Here is a 20,482-nt window from a genome sequence, read left to right on the forward strand (position 1 = left end):
TTGTTATTTGCTTCTAATAAAGGTTGCAGAGAGCTGGTTCCTGTCTCCCTGATCACCCCTAATGGCTTTCCAGTCCATCACAGGCCCATAATGGCAGACAACCATTCATGCACCCCGGGTTAGCTTAACATGCTTTTGGTTTGTGGGAGAAAGCTAGAGTACCCATCTACACCCAGGGAAAACATCAGACTTCATTCAAAAACACCTCATCCATCAACATAAGTAAATACATAAATACATTCTCATCTGATTTATTTTTGAGACCCGAGCTCAAAGTGTACAGGAGGAAGAGCCGGGATGTGGAGAAGAACAAGCTTTGACTTCATCTGGAGAAGCAGGTAGGAGGCTGATCTTCTCTGGAAATTACAGGTTACATGTCTGATCTCTCTTATGTGGAGCCAAAGGTGAGTCACAGAGGCAGCAATCTTTGTGTTGAATTAATCTGTGACAAATTAACCCCGTGTCCCCTCTGAGCGTAGCATTAGCTCTTTGTGCAGCTAAGCACTTGCTCAGGTCTATTTTTGCATAATCCTCCCAAGAAATGTTTTCATCTTCTAAAGCAACGGTATTGATTTAACCCCATTCTTTATTTTAAAGTTTCTGCTCAAGGCTTTTCTTTCACTCCTTTGCAGCTTCGATTTATTCTTGCATATCTAAGCAGCAGGTGAAAAAATCGTGTAGTCAGGTATTTTAATACTTTAGCCCTTCAAGCTTGCTCAAATGAGAGAATAAAGAAACAACGCAATGGACAACGTAACAGTTTCTCACTCACATGGTCCATGAGCTCTCGCACCATGCCGTTCCATTGCCCCGTGCCCTCATCCAGCACTCCGTATTTCCCATCTTCCACCAATCGTACCTCATATCGGAAGCCCAGGATGGCAGAAAGTTCCCTCAGAAGGTCGATGCAGTAGCCCTCGAAGCGATCGTTCCCGTACAAAGGCTTGTCAGACTTCTTGAACATCACATATGGCTCCTCCTGTAAGGGTACAACAAGCTGGTGTAGACGCACAGAAAAAGCCTTGTGTTTTGTATTTGATGTGATTTTTTGGGTCGTGTCTACCAGTATGGTGGATACACGCAGGGATTTGTTAGCCAGAGAGTCAGTGATGTTGGATGTCTTGCTTTTGTGAGTCTCTGTCATATTCAGACCGCTGGGAGGATCCCATGTTCCAATCTGTTGAAACAATTTAGTGTCAAGTTTGTATCACCTGTCGAGGCAGCGAGAAGGGAATTAAGCACTTCAAAGCACGAAGAACATTTTGTTTTCATGCGAAGGGTAAGACATCAGCTGTTGTTATGAGTGACGGACCTTTTCCAGACCATCTTCCTTCAAACTGATGACATCCAGATCGAAATCCGTCCTCAGCCCGTTGGTTTTATTGAAGAGAACTCGCCCTGTCAAACCGTCCCAATGAGCCTGGAAACCAGAACGCACCCCGTCACAATAAAATTCACAAGCTCGTCCCCAACTGTTTCAACACAACTTTTAAAAAAATTAAATCTTCTCTTTTCACGATTATTAATTCCACCTAGCTCTCGCTCTGTCTCTCTGTCTGTGCAACATAACAAGAAACAATAAAGCAGCAAGAACAGAAGCAGCTTTGACAGGTAAGAGTTCATTATGCATGTGGTTCATTGGGCTTGAAGTTTAACATCAAAGCCATCGGGGGGAACAGATGGGCGTGGAGAGCCGCGGCAGACGCAGGAGGAGGGTGGGGGGTGGGGAAGCACAGGCTACAACAATGGCTGATTCTGAAAATTACCTGCAATGATACCATCCACAAAATGAAAGAGCTCTGTAGAACAAAGCAAATGGCTGACCCTGACTGGAGTTAAGGAGACACACAGAAGCTTTGATAGAAACACGGGAGGAGATAAGCGCAAAGAAAACGTGTGTGTGTGTGTGTGTGTGGGGGGGGGGGGGGCAAAAATAATTGTAGATGCTGTGGATGAGGTGTTCTCTCTCTCTCTCTCTCTCTCTCTCTCTCTCTTTGTTAAGATTGCATTTTCAGAAAGATTTTTTGAGAATGTCAAGGTTAGGCTCGTTTGAGGTGCATCTGACAATGACGATCGGCACAAGAGACGGCAGCGGAGAAGTGTTTGCTTTGAAAATCTGCTTCAGAATTGTTTAGCCACAGAATAGCAGTGATGTACGGAAAAAAGACGCTTTGTTAACTCAGAACCATGGAGGAAAATCACAGCTGTGGAGTGCGTAGATGACGGTGTGCTACCTCTTTGATAAGGTTTATGAAGCGGCTTCCAAAGCGCCATGGCTTGTGGCGGTTACACTGCAGCGAGCTGACGGTGATCTGCTGTGACTGCTGCACGGCCACCGCTACCACGTGCACGGCATCGTACATCAGCGCCGCATCCGTCTGCAAACAGGAAGTTAAGAAGCTTTTCATGAGATCTGTTGACACATTACGGCAAGTCATTTATGTATTCGTTCAATATCACTGGCATAAAGAATTAGCTCACTCTATTAGTTAGTGACTACTTATTCTTACTATTAAAGTGACAATGTGTAGTTTTTACCATTAATCTCTAAAAATATCCATTGAAATATTGTTGTAAAATAATTAAAAGATACCCAGTTGTTGAAAATATTGGCGGTTTCATATCATATAACCATAAAATTGGGTCTAAAATACATGGGAGTGGGTCTAAGTCTCTGGGCGACGCCATATTGGATGCCATGTTTACTTCTACGGAAGCCCGTGAGGACAGAATGCATTTGCTGATTTGTAACAAATGGTTACAAAACTTTCAGCATTAATAAATGTTCTTTTACACATTTACCTTTTCACCCATTGCCAGTGATGAAAGGGAATCTGATGTTCGTGTTATTTTGCTGGAGGTGACACTCCCAAGGATTTTTTACCCAAATGGCCATCCGTTGATAAGGTCTTAATGAACACAAAAATAATGCTTGCTTGCAATGATTTAGGTATGTACTGCCCCCTATCACCGGGGGGAATACACACCATCACTTTAAGACTTCTTATTCTGCTTATTCGTGGTCTAATAGACGACAGAAGCAGTACAAAACTTAGTAGGACAATTTAACTAATAAGCGATAAGCAGTCAGCACTAAAGTTTATTATTAGCGGTCAAAAACTAGTTGACAAGTGTGACTTCAAATTTTAACTAAGGTACAAGTTAAGTCCAAAATTCTTTCGTCTCAAGCATAAAATTAGAGGTATTTTACCAGTAAGGTTGAAAAAAATAACTAATTACCCAGCGAAATTATTTCTGACCTTTCTAGTCAACTAGTTAGGCCTAGAATGCTCACTAGATAATTTGTGCTCCTGAGCTCTGATGTAGTAGCCTGTAGTAATCGTAGTATATTTGTTAGGTGTTGAACACTTGTTTAATCAGTACACTTGCAGTGATCTCTAGTAGGAATGAATGCCTTGTAAGTTGTGCTCTGTGGAGAAAATACACAAGTGCACCATTTCCAGGAAGTAGAAGTGAGCCACATCACAGCTGAGCTTTAGACAGCAGGATTTGGAGTCTTGTTTTCTGATATTTGGACATCTCACCTTGGTTTGGACCACAACGACATGCCTCTACCACTGACTTGCAACGTGGATTCTTTATCTGCCCAAATAACACACGCCTGAAGTTGCTAATGCTAATGGTTAGTTTCTATTAGTCGAGACATTCTCCGCTGTTTCCTGGATGCTAAATCAACAACAGCCTTCCATGTTGCGAGTCAAGATGGGTATTAAGTAACAGTGTGATGTAGATCTGTCAGGCTTTTTAAATCCTAGAGTTTCACCGTCTGTTTGCAGGAGATGGGTGTAGGTGACTATTTTCATGTTCAGCCTGCACGAAAAATGACAGAAATAATCATTAAAACGTTTTTTATTGTTCCACACCTTTAACTCATTCACTGCCATTGATGACTAAAGTTGTCATTTAAAATCCAACCACTCACTGCCAAAGTCGTCATTTGCCCTTTTTTATTGTTTGGGTGTCGGATTGAGCCCCCGCACTGAGCGAACAAATATCTCAGCCCTGAAGCCGATCTTCATCCGCATACGTCACACGCCACGTGATCAGGAAGCAGAACATCCATGTGTTAGGAGATCGTTTTGGGCCATTCCTGTAAAAAAGGTGAGGTGCGAACCAGAAAAGCGTCTGTGTATCACAATTCGACAACGGATTATGAAAGAGCGGATAACGCTCGAAACACGCGGATTCTTCCTGATGTAAGAAGTGAGTCTCCTCTTTGTTTTGGTTGTTTTGGCGTTGACATCATCCTAGCACGCAACGTTCTGTGACTCTTTAAAAAACAGTAAAAACGGTGAGAAACGCTGGCAGCGAAGGCCTTTAGCGCTCAGGAAACGGCCGACAGCGATAAAGTTAAGAACTAAATGCTAAATCTTTGGCTTTTTGATCTTAGTTGCTAGTTTACTAAACAGCAAAAATAAGTGAGCATTGGCATTAGTCGTTGACTAGGTAGTTTTTGACTAGTGCACTGTTAAATGCCTTACTAGACAACTGTTCACTAGTTTGGTCCAGGCAAGGTTTTATTTGTATTGCACATTTCACGCAACTCAGTGTGCTTTCCAGTAGTGAGAATAACACGAACGTTAAAATCAATATGACAGCACAACTGAAATTCACAACTACATGTAGACCAAATTAACTAAACAAAGACAAATTTAAAGGGTGAGCAGTTACAGTGAAGAAGGTGCAACATATAAGACAGTGATTCAAAAGCTGATGAAACCATCAAGGTTTCCATCAGCTAAGTTATTTGAGTTGGGGCACATTTGAGGTCATAAGGAAGACATGTCCATCTGTGAGCAGCATAGTAGCTAAAAGAAGCTTCACTCCGTTTGGTTCTGACCCGGGGTTCTACCAGCTGTTTCCTAAAGATCTCAGAGCCCTGAGTGATTTATAAACTAGTAGAAGCACTTTAACTCCAGCTGTTCCTAGTAGTTGACTAGTGTTGGGCTACTAGTGCAACACTTTAGCTAAGTGTTATGATTTTGGCCCCAATCTAGTTGAAGAACTAGTCAGTAAAGATGTGTTACTAGTTGGTGTTTTTATTCAACCAGCGCATCAATCCATAACGGGATCTACAACAAGTACAGTGTTGTTGCAAACTGGTAGAGTAAAATTATGCTTGACATTAGGGCATTTCACATAAATACACAAATGACTTGCCGTACAACCCTGCAGTGGAAGATAAGATAAGAAAAAAATGTATGTGTTTTTTCACCAAATTCAGGATATTGCTAGATGTAAATATTGTGACTGAGCCTGAAAGCAAAGTGATCCGACCAGCCAGAGAGGCTTTTTCCGATGGGCTGTCAGCGCAACGACTAATGGTTCCTGATGGGTGGGCCTGTTTTCCACAGAGAAAGCTGCAGTAGTCACCAGAGAGCACGAGACATCTGTGACACTCTACATGCAGGTACAGAGCTCCAACAGCATCCGGGATGCACATAGAACCAAATAAAGAAAAAACATCTATGACGGCTTCTATATGACCACCGAAATAAGCCATCAAAGGGAGTTAATGCTCAGGCCCAAATTCCTCACTCTGGCATGCTGAGATTTATCTTAACCGCTCCAGCGGGCACACACGAATTCCCTTCATGCTGTCTGTCCACACAGTTTGAGACACTCTGTATTTACTCAGGTCAACACATTACAGCTCAGCTAAGATCCTTTTTTCCACGGGCCCAAACGGCCTGAAATAAACTACGATGATCTTATTTGACAACTCCTGGATGACCGACCTGGAAGGCAGCATAAAAAATTACTTTAGGACCACGGAGCATCCGCAGCTACAGCATAGGGTCTTTGTGGATGTCTTTGCTGCCAGATATATGTGTTGCCTGTGGCATCCGTTTTATATATGCAGCAAATATACTCTTTATGCTGTTTATTCAAGCCAACAGACCAATTAGTGAAACCCACATGCAGGAGCGAGAAAAGAGGAGAATCAAATCAAATGTAAGGATTGAAAGGAGGAGATGGAGTTGATGTGTGGCTGCAGTGGTGGAGGGAAGCGTTTGGAGCCTGTCCCTGTCCCTCATCTCTCCTGTGCTTTGTCAAAGGCAGCAGCAGATCAGAGGATGTGAGACATCTCTGCACTCTTTTATCCCTCTTCTGCTTTCCTGGGAACGGCAATGGCTATAGGACCATATCTCCTGTGCCAGCAGCGTGTCAATAACCGTATGGGGGATCGTGGCAAAAACTCTCATTTTAAAACTGTTTCTAGAACAGAGCAGAAGTTTCATGCAAACAATGTTTTCTCCAGCAGTGTGAATGATTGTGATGTTCTTTATTACCATTATTGAGTTTGTTCACATACAAATATGCTGGTGAGCTGAATCCAACCTTTTAAAGACTGAATATGTGACCTATTATTCAAATAGTTTTTATTAAAAATGTATAATGTGCAACATGTCGATCCTAAATATTTATTGAATTTAAATGAGATAAAAATCTTTCAGTTATTAATTTTTTTTAAAAGTGTGGGACACTTGTTTAATCAATACATTTGCAGTGACCTCTGGTAAGAATGAATGCCTTGCAAGCTGTACTCAGGGCAATAAAAGAGCCCAGAAATGCCTGCATCAGCAGGGACAAGTCTGCCACATCAGAGGAGAGCTTAAAGGGGCCATTTCATGGAAAATCCACTTTTGGAGCTTTTTAGCTTTTGATATTGTTTCCAAATGAAAAATTCGCCAAAACTCATTTATGGCTGCATTCATGCATTTCCTTGTTTCAGCTGCAAGTTTTGAATTTTATTTTTAAAATTCCTGAAAAGTGGAGGCTGACCATTATTCTTTATTTTTAAGGCCGATGCCGATTTTTAAAGAATTTTGTTGCCGTTATCTAAAGCTGATTACGATGGCCGATATATGTATATGTATACTGAATACTCTCTGTTTGAAATATAAATTAAATAAATAAACAAATCTCCTAATATTTATTGAACTTCAAATATAAAACAAACTCAAAACATCAACTATGTGCAAACTGTTTCAGAACACTAGAAAATAGAACAGATTCAAGTTTTTTTTAAAGTGTTTAAAATAGAGAAAATCAAACAGTACCCAGAATAATGGTGAAAAATAGTGGCTGGTTGAGGTAGAATCCTCAAGTAAAAGAAGAAATCACAATATAAGGCGAACTAACACACTGTAGTCGTCGTCTCATCGTCTTCCTCCGCTTATCCGGATCTGGATCGCGGAGGCAGCATCCCAACTAGGGAGCTCCAGACCGTCCACTCCCCGGCCTTCTCCACCAGCTCCTCCAGCAGGACCCCAAGGTGTTCCCGGACCAGAATGGAGATGTAACCTCTCCAACATGTCCTGGGTCGACCCGGGGGCCTCCTGCCGGCAGGACATGCCCGAAACACCTCCCCGGGAGGCGTCCAGGAGGCATCCTGACCAGATGCCCAAACCACCTCAACTGGTTCCTTTCGATCTGGAGGAGCAGCGGTTGTACTCCGAGTCCCTCCCGAATGTCCGAGCTCCTCACCCTATCTCTAAGGCTGAGCCCGGCCACCCTACGGAGGAAACTCATTTCGGCCACTTGTATCCGCAGTCTCGTTCTTTCGGTCATTACCCAAAGCTCATGACCATAGGTGAGGATTGGGACGTAGATCGACCGGTAAATCGAGAGCCTGGCTTTCTGGCTCAGCTCCCTCTTCACCACGATAGATCGGCTCAGCGTCCGCATCACTGCAGATGCTGAATCAATCCGCCTGTCGATCTCCCGATCCCTCCTACCCTCACTCGTGAACAAGACCCCGAGATACTTAAACTCCTCCACTTGAGGTAGGACCTCTACCCCGACCCGGAGTTGGCAAGCCACCCTTTTCTGGTCGAGAACCATGGTCTCAGATTTGGAGGTGCTGATCCTCATCCCAGCCGCTTCACACTCGGCCGCGAACCTACCCAGCAAGAGCTGAAGGTCAGAGCTGGATGAAGCTAGGAGGACCACATCATCCGCAAAAAGCAGAGACGAGATTCTCCTGCCACCAAACTCGACACACTCCACACCACGGCTGAACCTAGAAATTCTGTCCATAAAGGTAATGAACAGAACCGGTGACAAAGGGCAGCCCTGGCGGAGTCCAACCCTCACCGGGAACAGGTCAGACTTACTACCGGCTATGCGGACCAAACTCACGCTCCTCTGGTAAAGGGACTGAATGGCCCTTAACAGAAAGCCACCCACCCCATACCTGGAGCGTCCCCCACAGGGTGCCCCTGGGGACACGGTCATAAGCCTTCTCCAAATCCACAAAACACATGAGGATTGGTTGGGCAAACTCCCATGCCCCCTCCATCACCCTTGCAAGGGTATAGAGCTGGTCCACCGTTCCACGGCCAGGACGAAAACCACATTGTTCCTCCTCAATCTGAGATTCAACTATCGATCGGACCCTCCTCTCCAGTACCTTGGAGTAGACCTTTCCAGGGAGGCTGAGGAGTGTGATCCCCCTATAGTTGGAACACACCCTCAGGTCACCCTTCTTAAAGATGGGGACCACCACACCAGTCTGCCACTCCACAGGAACTGCCCCCGATGACCACGCAATGTTGCAGAGACGTGCCAACCATGACAGCCCTACAACATCCATAGCCTTGAGATACCCAGGACGAACCTCATCCGCCCCTGGGGCTCTGCCGCTGTGTAGTTGTTTGACTACCTCAGCAACTTCTGCCCCTGAGATTGGACAGTCCATCCCCAGGTCTCCCGGCTCTGGTTCCTCCTCGGAATACGCATAGGTGGGATTGAGGAGCTCCTCAAAGTATTCCTTCCACCGTCCGACTATATCCCCAGTTGATGTCAGCAGCTCCACATCCCCACTGTAAACAGTGTGAGCGAGTTGCTGCCTTCCTCTTCTGAGGTGCCGGACAGTTTGCCAGAACCTCTTTGGAGCCGATCGATAGTCTTTCTCCATGGCCTCACCAAACTCCTCCCACGCCCGAGATTTTGCCTTGGGAACTGCAACTGCTGCACCCTGCTTGGCTATCCGGTACCTGTCTGCTGCCTCCGGAGACCCACAGACCAGCCACGCCCTGTAGGCCTCCTTCTTCAGCTGACGGCTCCCCGAACCTCTGGTGTCCACCAGCGGGTACGGGGGTTGCCACCACGACTGGCACCGGCCACCTTGCGACCACAGCTGGGAACAGCCGCCTCAACAATTGCAGAGTGGAACAAGGCCCACTCGGAGTCAATGTCCCCCCACTGCTCTCGGGTGCAGTCAAAGCTCTGCCGGAGGTGGGAGTTGAAGACCGTCGTAACAGGTTCTTCTGCCAGGCGTTCCCAGCAGACCCTCACTATGCGTGTGGGTCTGTCAGGTCTACGCGGCATCTTCCCCTGCCATCTGATCCAACTCACCACCAGGTGGTGATCAGTTGACAGCTCCGCTCCTGTCTTCACTCGGGTGTCCAAAACATACGGCCACAGGTCAGATGATACGACTACAAAGTCTATCATCGGCCTGTGACCTAGGCTGCCCTGGTACCAAGTGTACCGATGGGCATCCTTATGTTCGAACATGGTGTTCGTTATGGCCAAACTGCGGCTTGCACAGAAATCCAATAATGAAACACCACTCGAGTTCAGATCAGGCGGGCCATTCCTCCCAATAACACCCCTCCAGGTCAAGCTGTCATTGCCCACGTGAGCATTGAAGTCCCCCAGCAGGACAATGGAGTCCCCTGATGGAGCCCTATCTAGCACTCGTCCCAGGGACTCCAAAAAGGTTGGGTTCTCTGAACTGATATTTGGCCCATAAGCACAAACAACAGTCAGGACCCGTTCCCCGACCCGAAGGCGCAGGGAAGCTACCCTCTCGTCCCCCGCGGTAAACCCCAACACACAGGCAGAGAGTCTGTAGTAAAAAAAAAAAAAAAAAAAAATCTAAATAATGCAAACATTAAACACCAAGCTTAAAGATATATTCCACTCAGAAGTAAAATTTTGTTTGTTAGATTACCCAGAGTTAGATAAGAAGGAAAAAGGGTCATTCTCCTGATCCGGAAGCAGCAAGTTTAGCTTTAGCTTAGCATAAAAAACGTAAGGAAAAGGAAGGTTCTAGCATAGAACAAAAAGGTGTAAACAACAAAAAAGGCACCTGATTTATTCTTTTTTTTTAATCAGCTTTCAAAAATAATTTCGACCGATGGCCCATATAGAAAAATGTACCCAATATATCGGCCGGCTTCTACTAAATAGCCCAAATAGAAAAGTTGTACATAACTCCGCCTTTCTCCTCCCGACACCAGGGCCTGCTCCTCCCCTGAATCTGGTCCGGGTTCTGAAACCCACCTCCACTGGCCAGCACAGGAAGTGCATGTATGTTTTATCAGAAGCTAATACAGGAGATACGTGTAGAAGACTATTTTTATGTTCAACCTGCCCTAATCAAAAATAATCATTACAAATCTTTTTTCAGTATTCCACACCTTTAAAGTCAGCCCACCAGGTTGTCTCCACCCAACTTTGACCTTTTTAAACAAATCAGCATCACCTTTGGCACAGAAAACCCATACTTCCTCACGTTACATCTGTTTCTTCCTTCTACAAACTACTGTATGAATTGAATTTCCAGTTAATCAACACGACTTTCTAAATATATTCTGCGACAAGAAAAGAAAACACGGCTTCTGGGACTAAATATCTGACAGCTTTCTTTGTGTTATAAACAGATCTAGTCTGAAGGTTCAGCTTGGAAGTTTATATTTAGTTTACTTTTGATACTGAAACATGCTGGAGTGTAAAATCCAACTGGATTGCTTTTAGCGTGTGACAGCAGGCTGACAGTTCGTTTCATGGGAGCTTGAAAGACAAACTTTAACTTGCACTGTGCTCAGTTTGACTCTGCAGAAGAAAGCATGAAGATCTTTACTTTAGCATTGTTTAAGCTGGCCTTCATGCACAAACAAAGAACTATCTAATGCGCTGGCCTTGAAATGTTTACTGTTTTTAGGAGTTTGATTAGTTTCCCTCAGCAGAACATATTTTATAGAATTCATTGGTTTCAAATCTGCAAAAAACAGAAGAAAAAGTCTACAAAGGGGACATGGAGCGATCAGGCAACACATTAATACCACTAAGACTGAACATTGATCTTTGCCTTTTTTTTTTTTTACAAGCATCACCTACCTTAACACTGTTGCATTGCCTCAGGGCAAAGAGAAAACATCTCTCTGGCAGATGCAGCCTACTCCACTATAACTGGCCTAAGGCATTGATCCCAGTCTGGCTTGAGAACACTGAAAACGCTCAGTCCCCCGCAGCAGAAAGGCGGTGACCAACCCCAGTCCTCGAGGGCTGCTTTCTTACACGCTTTCGACGTTCTTCTGCTTTAATGATTCAAATGAATGGATGACTAACAGGTTTCTGCAGAATTATACACAGAGGGGTCATTTAACCAGTCAAATCACGTGCATTAGAACAGAAATGCTAAAAGGTTAACAGGAACAGAGGAGCAGATATGGTGACAATTTCACCAGACATTACTGATCTCTCCTTGTGGAAGGACCCAAATAAAATGAAAGTTTTCATGTACGAGTTTTTCCAGTGCCTTGTGAGTCTTTCTCTGTGCAAATGAAACTCTCGCTCCTGTTACAGGAAGTAGAAGTTAGCCAGAGTAAAGGAAGGCAGGAAACGGAAGGATTTGGAGTCTTACTCATTACTCATGGTATTCGGGCATCTCTCGTCTGATTGGCCGGTATTGTACCTGTATAGCTTCTTAGGTTCTACAATCCCCCAAGGTGCTTCACAACACAATCAGTCATTCACACATTCACACGCTGGTGATGATGAGCAACAGTGTAGTCGCAGCTGCCCTGGGCACAACAGCAGCATTCTCTGGCCGGAGCCAGGATTTAACCTGCAACCTTCTGTTTACTGGACAACTCGCTCTACCCCCTGAGCTACTGCTGCATTGACTGGCTGACAGCAACTAAACTCTTCTGCTCACTCTTTTCCCTCTGCAAATCTCTATCTCCACAAATAACACAAGCCTGGAGGAGTTCTGATGTGTGGCTGAGTTGCTAATGCTAATGGTTAGCTTCTAATAGCCGAGACATCACCTGCTGTTACCTGGATGCCAAATCAACAGGCTTCCTCATCATGAGTCAAGATGGGTGAGTCCATGATTGTTAAGGGAGAGTGGGAGGTAGATCTGCGGAGCTATTTCATGATCAGCATGCATGTGAAACTCAGAGTGACCGATCATATTTCACAAATAACAAGTGAAAAACTGTTTCTCAGTGAACTTGCTCTTTAAACTTGAGCTACAATTGACTGAGATAGCAACAAGACCAACATCATTCCAGGTTGAATCTTTCCAAACTTGTCATTTGGACAGTTTTGTATGAAAAATACTAAAAAAAAATATATATATATATATACTGCAGATTCCTGCAGCCAAAACGCTCCAATAAGAGCAGGCAGACAGAAGCAAAGCTTCCCACTGAACAGCTAAATACCGAGTTGAATTTGACTGCGTTCAGCCAAATGGAGATGCAAATGACCACAAGTGAACCTATTCCCACTGACAAAGACACTTGATGCATTATTAGCATATATTACTTAAAACAAATTGTTATAAAAGAGGTGCATTTGCTAGAAGAGCAAATGTAAAATAAAAAAAAGAAAACCCAGCTCAGGTTAGTGCTTTTATGATGACTCATGTGTGCGTCGTGTTTCAGAGCACTTAGAAAAAGCCTCGTGCCGTTTGACCGTGACAGTTTGTTAGCAGCGGTGTAAAAGTGTTTTATGTGAGCAATGCAAGAGACAGTGCTTTGTTTATGGTCACATAAAGATTGATCAGACACATCAATGTGTTTGAGGACAGGATACTGGCCGTGGTGCAGTATAAACACAGATCTGCGAGCTGCTGTGTTTGCACTCCAACGCCAAAATAATCCACTAATTCCTCCATCGGCTTCTTTTGTTAGGCTGATTTATTTCTTTATCGTTCGTTCTGGCTTACCTAGATGCATCTCGCCCATCTTTTTAAGCATACACGGCTCAGGCATTTCAAATATTGTCAGATTCAAATGATTTCTCGGGCAAACATAAATAAAATAAAATTATATATATATGTATACATTTTTTTTTGCCCCAGACATCATTTGATTTGCTCAACCCCCGCAGCAGAGGTGACCAACCCCAGTCCTCGAGAGCTGCTTTCTTACACGCTTTCGACGTTCTTCTGCTTTAATGATTCAAATGAATGGATGACTAACAGGTTTCTGCAGAATTATACACAGAGGGGTCATGTAACCAGTCAAATCATGTGCATTAGAACAGAAATGCTAAAAGGTTAACAGGAACCGAGGAGCAGATATGGTGACAATTTCACCAGACATTACTCATCTCTTCTTGTGGAAGGACCCAAATAAAATGAAAGTTTTCATGTACGTGTTTTTCCAGTGCCTTGTGAGTCTTTCTCTGTGGAAAAGAAACTCTTGCTCCTGTTACAGGAAGTAGAAGTTAGCCAGAGTAAAGGAAGGCAGGAAACGGAAGGATTTGGAGTCTTACGCATTATTACTCATGATATTCGGGCATCTCTCCTCTGATTGGCCGGTATTGTACTTGTATAGCACATTCTTAGGAGATATATATATATATTCCGTATTCCTGCTTTGGAGCAGAACAGTTGCTCAAAATCCCGGTATGCTCAGAACAGAATGGGGCTGGCATCAAGTGGAAGGAAAAGATCAGCGGGGAAAAAATATGAAATGATGGCTCTCGGCTCTGGCAGATTGCATTCAATTTAAAAACAATCCAAGAGCAATCTTGATATTTATTACAGAGCCAGGCAAAGGTCCTGTGGGGTGTTTTAAGTGCTTTAAGTGGAATCAATTCTGCACCTTTGGGACACTCAAGCAGAGAGGGGAAAAGGTTTCAAAGAAGAAGTCCAAAACCTTTTCTTCTCCTTTCTTTAGCTGTGGACACCCACTAGACCATCTGGAACTGAAAGCTCCCCCTCTTTGCTTCAGTAAGTAGACTGAGCCAAAAAGCCATTTTCCTCTTAAACAACTCCATCTTTGTTCTTCTTTTGCATTGTCTCCCTCTGAAAAACACGTGAGGAACATGCAAATATTAACTCACATGCACAAACCAATTAGCAAAATGTGTGTGGAACACACACACACACACATGCACACACACACACACACGCACGCACGCACGCACACACACACACACGCACGCACACACGCACGCACGCACGCACGCACGCACGCACGCACACACACACACACACACACACACACACACACACACACACACACACACACACACACTCAGACACATAACAAACCCCAACTTCCAAGCTTCCCTGAGGCGCGCCTCATTTGTCGCCATTGCAAGCAGTTCCCTCATTTAGAACAGGTGAGCATCACTCCACTAAAGCTAGCTCCTGTGTGTGTGTGTGTGTGTTAATCCAAATATATTCATTTCTGCTGCATGAGTATTCACTCCAGCACTCCATCTGTGCATAATTCTATATGATAATGTGGCACCCTGAAAAACAACATCTCTCAGTCTCCCCTCACCTCCTTGCAGACAGCTGCACACTTCCAGGCTTTTCCTCTAAATAATATAAACACACACACACACACACGCACACACACACACACACACACACACACACACACACACACACACACACACACACACACGCTCAGCCCGACTGGTGACGGACATGTGCTGCTGGTGCTTATGTGTGCCACTGTTTATACCTATCATATGCATATTATTAATGCTAATGTGATTAGCATGAAGCTATTATTCACCATGCATCACTGGGCTGCAGCTACAAGGCACAGAGCAACAGCAGTAGCAGCACACAAACTACCGCGCAGAGACAAAAACACATCCCAGCGGCATTGCCACCAGCGTCGGAGTCACGGTGTCAGCAGGAGAGACGGAAAGTCTTTGTTTTATTGGCGCAGAAGTCACTCTGCCCTCAGATTACAGACGGACCCATGGGGTTTGATGATTTGATTGAAGAAGGAGCTAATTATTCATTTCATGGATTTGTGCTGCTTCGTCGAGCAGACGGTGAACGCATTAAAGTCACAAATTCTGTTTTTTTTTCTTCCAACTTTTAAAATACATATTTATCAGTTAAATCCTTAAAGGTGTTTGTTTGAATAAAAATCCTGGAATCCGGTGGGAACACTTGTGGAAACCGGATAGAAATAAATAAGAGCGGATTCGCTCATAATACCGACAATCGTATTGCTAACTATAACTGAGGGAAAACAATCATTTCATTTGATTGATAGGTCGCCGCCTGATGATGAGCTGGACTCTATCAGTCCAATGCAGAGTGGGAAGCCATCTGTTATGTTATTATCTATAATAACGAGGCAGAAATGAAATGCCCTTAGGGAGGCGTCTGATTGGCCCTGCATTCATTTCGGCGGGACAAAACTAAACTTACAGACGAGGTCAAAAATAACGGCGTTGTGCTCAGCGGTAGTCTGGAAGCAGATGGAAAGGGTCGTGCGGAGCTCTGATCTCAACATTCCGGAGTCAGTCCGGGATTAGACGCAGATGACACTGAAACAGACCACAGACTGTGGAGAAGATGGAACGTGGCCACCGGCTCTGACTAGTGAAGCCAATGCAGACGTGCCTTAAAGTGCAATAATTCCCTTTGAGGAAGTATTTGGCAAAGTTTAGAGAGACACACGGCATTTCAGGGAAAGGATGGTTAATTAAATCCATCATTAAGTAAAAATTAAGATGGAATGTGAAGCAGGTTTGGACTGATTGACGAACATTTCAGAGAATCACTTACTGGTAAATGCTTGTAATATATTAGGCTACTTTTAAAGGATTTGTTTTGTTTTCTTGGCTGTTCTGAAACGTGTTTGGAGAGATGGAGTTCAGGTCCAACATGATAAATGAGCTGGTCTGAGAGCAGCCAAGATCGGAGTGTTCTGCAACCATCTAAAAATGGCACAGATCTCGTAAATTTCACCAAAGTTCTGTGAAAGTTGTTTTATAAACCTTTAAACCAACGTTGGATTTGAATAACATGGTTATTTTTAAGAAAATAAATGATGATCTACCAAAAGCAGGACCACTAGCAGCAAAATACAACTTTTCCAGTTCATCTGTTACACAACTATCCCATAATAACACATGGAATCTAAACAGAAGGTGGTGTAAAGGTTATAAAATAAACTTTTCAGTTATTGTGGGCAACAATAAATATAATATATAGAAGTGCTGGGCGATACGGCCTAAAAAGAAAATCTTCGATTTTATTTATTTAATTCGATTCACGATTTTTTCCCGATTCTCTCTCCTCCTCAATTATTAAGAATAGCAATAAGTACAAATTGAAGGCACCTTAAAGTCAGTTTTGTTTTTTTATTTAATCACAAGCAAGACAAATGTAACGCTCATTTCTGAGATGAATAATGAATAAATGAACACCCTCTTGGATAAAAGTGCCACGCTCCACGTCCGTCGCAGCAAACCCAAACCAGTTCCAAACAACAAATGATTTCATTCCTTTCTTAGGAACAAACTTCCGACTCTCACCGCTGGCCTTGGAGTCGCCTGCTGTTGCTGTTTTGTGTGCGTGCTGTGATGTTGTTGTCGCAGTTCTGTGAAAGTAACGCTACGGAAGCTCCGAGGAGGCCAAAAAGGCGCTTTTGCATAAAAATTCGATTTATTATTTTTTTAATTGCCTGCAACAAAATTTTTTAAATAAATCATGAACTTGATTTATCACCTAGGCCTAATATATAGTAAGATGTGAGTTAATATTATAGCAATAACAATTTAAGGTAATAATATTAAACTTTTTAATGAAACAATTAGTTTTATGTGCTCCAGCTGCCAGCCAGGTGAGTCCATGAATGTTAAGTGACAGTGTGATGTCACACTGTCAGGCTTTTCAAATCCTAGCATTTTGTTGTTGACTTTCTATCAGAAGCTAAAGCAGGAGCTAGGTGTAGGAGAATGTTTTCATGTTCAGCCTGCATGAAAAATTTAGAGGGATTATAATAACAAATAAGACTTTTAAAATGGTTAAAGTTTTCTCTGTAGCATGTTGCAGATCGTTAAGACTTCTTCTAAGTCTGATTTATTTATTTCCCCTGAACGCGGCTTCAGATCCTTTTGGTATCCACAATTTTGTAAGTAAATCCTCATTTATTAAGAGCTTCTAATTTAAATACACCTCCTAAGTAGCGCTGGCTTGAAGCTGAATAAGTAAAACACTTGGCGAGGTCTCAGGGGAGATTAATAACTGCCTGAATAATATCACATTTAGCAGAAATTGTGGATTAATTTAATGGTAACGCAGGTAAAACTGGTTTTAGACCGTGTGTTTAAACAGTGACGACTCACTTTGGGATGAGGGCAGACAGCTGCTGGTACATTTCGGCCATTACTTGGAGGTAATGTTGTTACATAATGACTCCCCTGATGTTATTTGTTTTGCATAAACAAGCAGAGCCACATTTGAGGTCATGGACACCATCATGCTTCTATTTTTGCATAAGTGCCGCATATTTGCCTCCACAGCCGTGGAATGCAATATAGCTGGAACGCTGCATGTAGAATGGAGATCAACACTCTGGTTGTGTTACTTTGTGTAAATTATTAGGTTTATTGTGAAATTACCTGCAGAACAGACTGATACACAAAGAAATACTTATTGCTTCTGAACATGCATCACTTTATAGGGTTTTTATGTTTTAGCAACTAAAATTTCAAACATGTGGCCTTTTCTGATTGAGCTTTTTTTCTTTCACATTTTCAAGGTTTCCTCCCCCTGACCTGCTCTTCAGGCATAAAACTTGTGTTTTATGGCACTGATGTGCGACAAAGGCACCCTGGATGAGACACCTGAGTCACAGCGCTGACAGTGTCCTAGCAGGACGACGAGTACATGAAGGTTGAAAAACACTGAAACGTGATAGAAGTGATTTATGGGCCATTTTAAGGCTGCTTCGGGTCTCCTAGTAGAAAAGGGAGAACAGGCGGTGTCAGATCACGTTGGTGAAATAAAAAAAAAGCTCTTGAGTGGCTGTGATTCCCCTCTATTTGAGACTTCCCCACTCCATTTTGGTTCTGATTAAATATGATCTGCTGGGGTTCCTCCTCTCTCTGGCGACCCGCTGCAGCAGCATCGTGAGTGTGTTGTTGCATATTTTCTTTAGTCGATTAGAACTGCAATCCTTCACTCGTTTTGCATTTCCACAAGAACGATGCAACAGACGAGGACAAATGCATTTTTTAGATTAGAAAATGTTGCCATAAATGGGAAGACTTTGTTCCTGCAACAAGGAGCCCTTGATAATATTTTCCTCCATGATGACAGGATTTTTGTGACAGCATCTTCACAGCTTCACTGTAGATTTAAGGACACTTTAATGAAGGATAAAGGGTTACTTAGCAGATTTTTTTCTCTTTTAAAAGGTTCCCGAGGGAGTTCTGACAGGAATCTGTTTGATGTATGTTCGTATACGCTGATTGAGAACCGCTGTGCTATTATTAAACATAAAACAAAAAAAAATTACAAAGGAGCATTTATATGAGCACGTCTGCTTCCATCACGCGGTGCACTTCTGCCTTTGTCTAAATGCTCCTTGAGTTTTAGGAAGAATGTTCTCCAACAGTCTAATCTCATAAAGAAGTTATTTATTTTCTTAGCTCTGCCTTGTCAGAAGATTTTATTTGAACTTTCTATAAAAAGAAACAAGAGAGTTGAACTTTGAAACAGCTGACCTGCAGGGGCAAATGGGTAAAGCAGCTCCTTGTTCAAACGTTCTAAACATCCTCCAGAAACTCTGAATTATATCCTAGAGTTTTGATTCTGGGATACTTTTTGTTGCAGAAGGGTATTAATGCCACTCCCGCTAAAATAAAATGGACCCATATTTAGGGTTGGTCATTGAGCATCGATTGAAACCGGTTCCAACTGTTCATTTTTCCTGGAATCGCTCAACGTTTTGAATTTCGATTCCTAGAATGCCGACGGAAGAGGAATCCGCGGCCGATCTCCGTGAAAAATAAACGTGATCTGCGAATTGTGATCAACGCTTTTCAGAGCTGATCACACCAGCTGTCTGTGTGCAGCACCGAGTCCCCCCCCCCCCCCCCCCCCCCCCCGGATATAAACAAGTGTGTCTGCCGAACTTTTACTCCCTAATGTAAACTTTAACTCCTGCAGCGTAGAGGAAACTTGTTAAATACGTCAACACGGACTTAATAGAAGCTTTAAAGATCAAACTCTGGACGGTGTGAGGTGAGTTTGTCTCACTGCAGAAATAAAAACACACACGGAGCGTCAGCAGTCAGACGCGTGAGCGTCAGAAGGCTGAACAGTAACCTGTAGAATAATTAAAGTCATCATGCTAGAGCAGCTTCTCTGTGGTGGACCACACCAGCTTCTGCCACGATAAATAATAATAATAATAACAATAATAATAATAATAATAATAAATCACACACAAAGTTGTGAACATTTTAATTTCCTTTCTGAACTATTTCTGGTGAGAGTTTTAATGTTTAAATCTGTTAGATTGTTACTGACAGCAGCTACGTTCCTGTTCTGACTGAATGCTGCTGCAGCATGGAGGTGTAGTCCTCAGTCATCCTGGACATGATCATCCTGAGAGTTGCAGCTGAAAACAGCTGGACGTTACTGGATATGTTGGAGACATTTAGCCTCTCATCCCAGAGGCTTCTTCCAGACTTTGGTTGTGGTCAGAAACAAACACACTGGTCGTGCTGCAAGTCTTTTTCTTTTTTTCTCCAAAACATGTTTTTGTCTAAATGAAGGTGATGTTGTTGTTCATAGAATTAAAATTCATGTTGAAGTTAAGATTATTTCATCAAATTGGACCTGTTGTTAGCTGGCTCACGTAAAGCATGTCGCGTCTTCAAAGAATCGAAATCGGGAATCGATAGGAACCGGAATCGAAACGAATCGGAATCGGAATCGTTCAAAATCAAACAATACCCAACCCTACCCATATTACGAGTTAAGGTGTAGAAATTATTTTTCAAACTAAATATTTTCACATTATGATTCAGTGTTTAACCAGTCCCTATAAGGGGTATGCATACCCATTACACAACAAGTACTTTCTCATGTTTACCAGTACACAGGAATAAGTAATTATGTGTTAGATGCTTGTAAAGCATTGAAAGTTGTGGAAATTTTTCATGCAGGCTAAACATGAAAATAGTCTCCTACACGAGAGCGTTGGCTTATGGTAGAAAATAGACGTTGAAACTGGAGGATTGAAAAGTCTGACAGATCTACGTCACACTGTCACTTAACATTCATGGACTCACACATTGGGAAGGCCGATGTTGGTTTAGCATCCAGGAATCAGTCGACAACGTCCTGACTAGTTGAAGCTAACTGTTAGCATTAGCAACACCACCACACAGAAAAACTACTCCAGGCTTGTGTTTTTTGTGGAGATACGAGATCCAC

The 20,482-nt window shown here is 43.1% G+C and overlaps 1 protein-coding gene across 1 annotated transcript in view; it reads right to left on the bottom strand.

Annotated features, from left to right (window-relative positions):
- Positions 1-20,482, bottom strand: part of LOC107377647 (glutamate receptor ionotropic, kainate 2) — a 117,250-nt gene that overhangs the window by 35,099 nt on the left and 61,669 nt on the right. The window contains 4 exon segments of the mRNA XM_015947400.3: positions 773-979; positions 1,064-1,177; positions 1,313-1,420; positions 2,235-2,378. Of these exon segments, the coding sequence (XP_015802886.2) occupies positions 773-979; positions 1,064-1,177; positions 1,313-1,420; positions 2,235-2,378 (573 nt within the window).

The sequence above is a fragment of the Nothobranchius furzeri genome, chromosome 2 (genome assembly GCF_043380555.1).
Source record: "Nothobranchius furzeri strain GRZ-AD chromosome 2, NfurGRZ-RIMD1, whole genome shotgun sequence".
NCBI lineage: Eukaryota > Metazoa > Chordata > Actinopteri > Cyprinodontiformes > Nothobranchiidae > Nothobranchius > Nothobranchius furzeri.